Genomic DNA, 2,296 nt, shown 5'->3' on the forward strand with positions numbered 1-2,296 from the left:
GCTGCGCCACCAGGGAGGGCCCGGGCCAGAGACTTTTTAAATGCTGGAGAACTTGACGATAAGAAGTGCTCTTGAATATGAGCTGCTGCAGTCACAGCTCCCCCTGGGTACTGCTCCAGGAATGGAAGCAACCTGAGGAAGCCCCAGTCTAGAGTCCCCTGCCAAGAAGGAGGAGGCCCAGAGGGAAGGAAGGAATGGGCCAGCAGAAAGAATCCTGTCTTTCAAATCTTCTCGGTACTAATAATTAGCTTTTCCTTTTAAACCCTTTGCCCTAAAGGCAAAAGAAATCTCTGTTGGAATAGCAGTAGAAAAATAAATTGTTGGGCCCTTCCTAGTGGTTAAAGCACAGCACTATCAAGCGATCCACAGCCACTGCAGCATGAGTTCAATCCCCGGCCAGGGATATGACCCACATGGGTGGCAGGCCTCTCCTGAACCGACCACTGCTCCACTCAGCAGTGTATTTCAGTACATCTAGCTGGTTGGCTCCCCACTCTGTCTCTGGTGAACCCTCTCACTCCCTCACTCTTCTGTCTGGCCAGTACCCCAGTTCTTATACACATAAATAAATAAATAAATCTTTTTTTTTAAAAAAAGGAAAATAAATTGTTTTACCAAGTCCATGGATATTGCCTCTCATTTACAGAAGTGAAACAAGACCCAAAGAAGTGGGCAAGTGTTGAAATAACCAAATCACTCAACATTTCATTTACTTTTGGGGCAGAAAAATTGACACTGCCTGGCAATGCAATAATTTTAATCGAGCTGGTGTGGGGAACTTAGAGAATAAGAGCCAGATAGCATCTTTGTGGGCCATGCTCCCCACCGTGGAATTTTTTTTTCCTAAACACTTTGAAAAGTAAAAATCATTTTTTATCTCATGGAGCTTACAAAAAACAGGCAGACCACCAGGCCCTCTGGCCATGGTTTGCAGGCCCTGGTGTGCTGGACTGAGCTTTAAGCTGGGATTCATGAAACTGGGGCCTCGGGCATTAGATTCCTCCCAGTCATCATCCTGTCCATAAAACAAGAGGGCTGGACAAAGGGCTGTCACCTAGACTTTAATTTTTTATCATTTGTAAATTATGGTTCTCTAAGGCTCCTAGAAGACAGAGACAGCTACATCATGTTCCTATATATTTAATGGCAAACACTAAATGTCTGTTGCAAATTCTCTTTGGTGTACCAGAACCTAAAACCTAGAAGGCCACTGATAAGACAAGGCAAGGTTGGAAAACTGCTCTAAGCCAGGAGCCGGGAAACCTCCATTCTCACTCTTCCTCCAACCCACAGACAGGGTAACCCTGTCCTAACACTTAGCAAACACCGTCCCCAAGGATTACTCCTTCAGGACTGGCCCCAGACTCCAAAAACCTCAGGGGTCTCTCACTGTCTCCACTCTCCACCCCACCCCACCCCCCAGCCCCGGCTTTCCGTTTTCTGAACGGTCTACCCGCATGTTCCAACTGTCAAAACATCTGACCACTTCCCATGTGCAAGGCACGGAGGACAGCAGATGACCGAGGCCCAGCTACACAGCATTTCTCTCTCCCTTCCCGATCAGAGACACCGACGCTGAAGAAGACCATTGCTTTCTGTAACCTGGAAGGAGGGTGCGGGAAGCCAAGTGTCTCAAGTTCAAGTTCACTGAACTAGAATCCGAGTGTAACGTGGGCTGGAAACCCTGGACTCCTGCAGGTCTGTGTACCCGGCAGACACCGAAGTGTCCCTAGCTCAGTCCTCTCCACGCCTTGTGTAAAGTGCAGACACACAGCATAGGTATGGGGGCTGCCTGCGCGCCGCACCCCGAAACCTCACTTCCGTCCAGTTCCCAGCCAGACACACCTGCTGCGATCACACGAGCCACTCGCACTCTTGTTCAGGAGCCAGACACCGAGGCCGGCAGGTCTCGCGGCGGGCGGCCGGCGGTGTGCTCCGGGCAGGCCCGGCCTCGCGCGGTTCCCCCACACTCGGCCCGCCCCGCGGCCACTCACTTGGCCCCCGCGGCCAGGAAGAGGTCGGCCCAGCCGTCGGCATCGAAGAAGCGCGCAGAGAACTGCGGCCCGAAGTCGGCGTAGCTGAAGCCCGGCGGATAGTTGTCGCTCATGAACTTCTGGTACGCCGGCGACGCCTGGCCCTTCCAGTGCCACCAGAACCACTCGCTGCCCCAGGCCGGCACCGAGAACACGCCCCAGTGCAAGAACACCCCGAACTTGGCCTCGTCGAACCAGGCCGGCAGCGGCCGCGCGTCCAGGCTCTGCCAGTCCGGGGTGTAGCGGCGCCGAGGCCCAGCCCC

General features: G+C 53.1%; 1 protein-coding gene across 1 annotated transcript in view; it reads right to left on the reverse strand.

Moving 5' to 3' along the window:
- Nucleotides 1–2,290, reverse strand: part of FUCA1 (fucosidase, alpha-L- 1, tissue) — a gene marked incomplete at its 5' end in the record, with an annotated part of 13,174 nt that extends 10,884 nt beyond the window's left edge. The window contains one exon of the mRNA XM_004679378.2: nucleotides 1,995–2,290. Within this exon, the coding sequence (XP_004679435.1) occupies nucleotides 1,995–2,290 (296 nt within the window). The remainder of the gene's footprint in view (nucleotides 1–1,994) is intronic.
- Between the last annotated feature and the right edge of the window lie 6 nt (nucleotides 2,291–2,296).

This window comes from Condylura cristata, unplaced genomic scaffold (assembly GCF_000260355.1).
Source record: "Condylura cristata isolate star-nosed mole 26May11 unplaced genomic scaffold, ConCri1.0 scaffold00008, whole genome shotgun sequence".
In the NCBI taxonomy this organism is placed as follows: domain Eukaryota; kingdom Metazoa; phylum Chordata; class Mammalia; order Eulipotyphla; family Talpidae; genus Condylura; species Condylura cristata.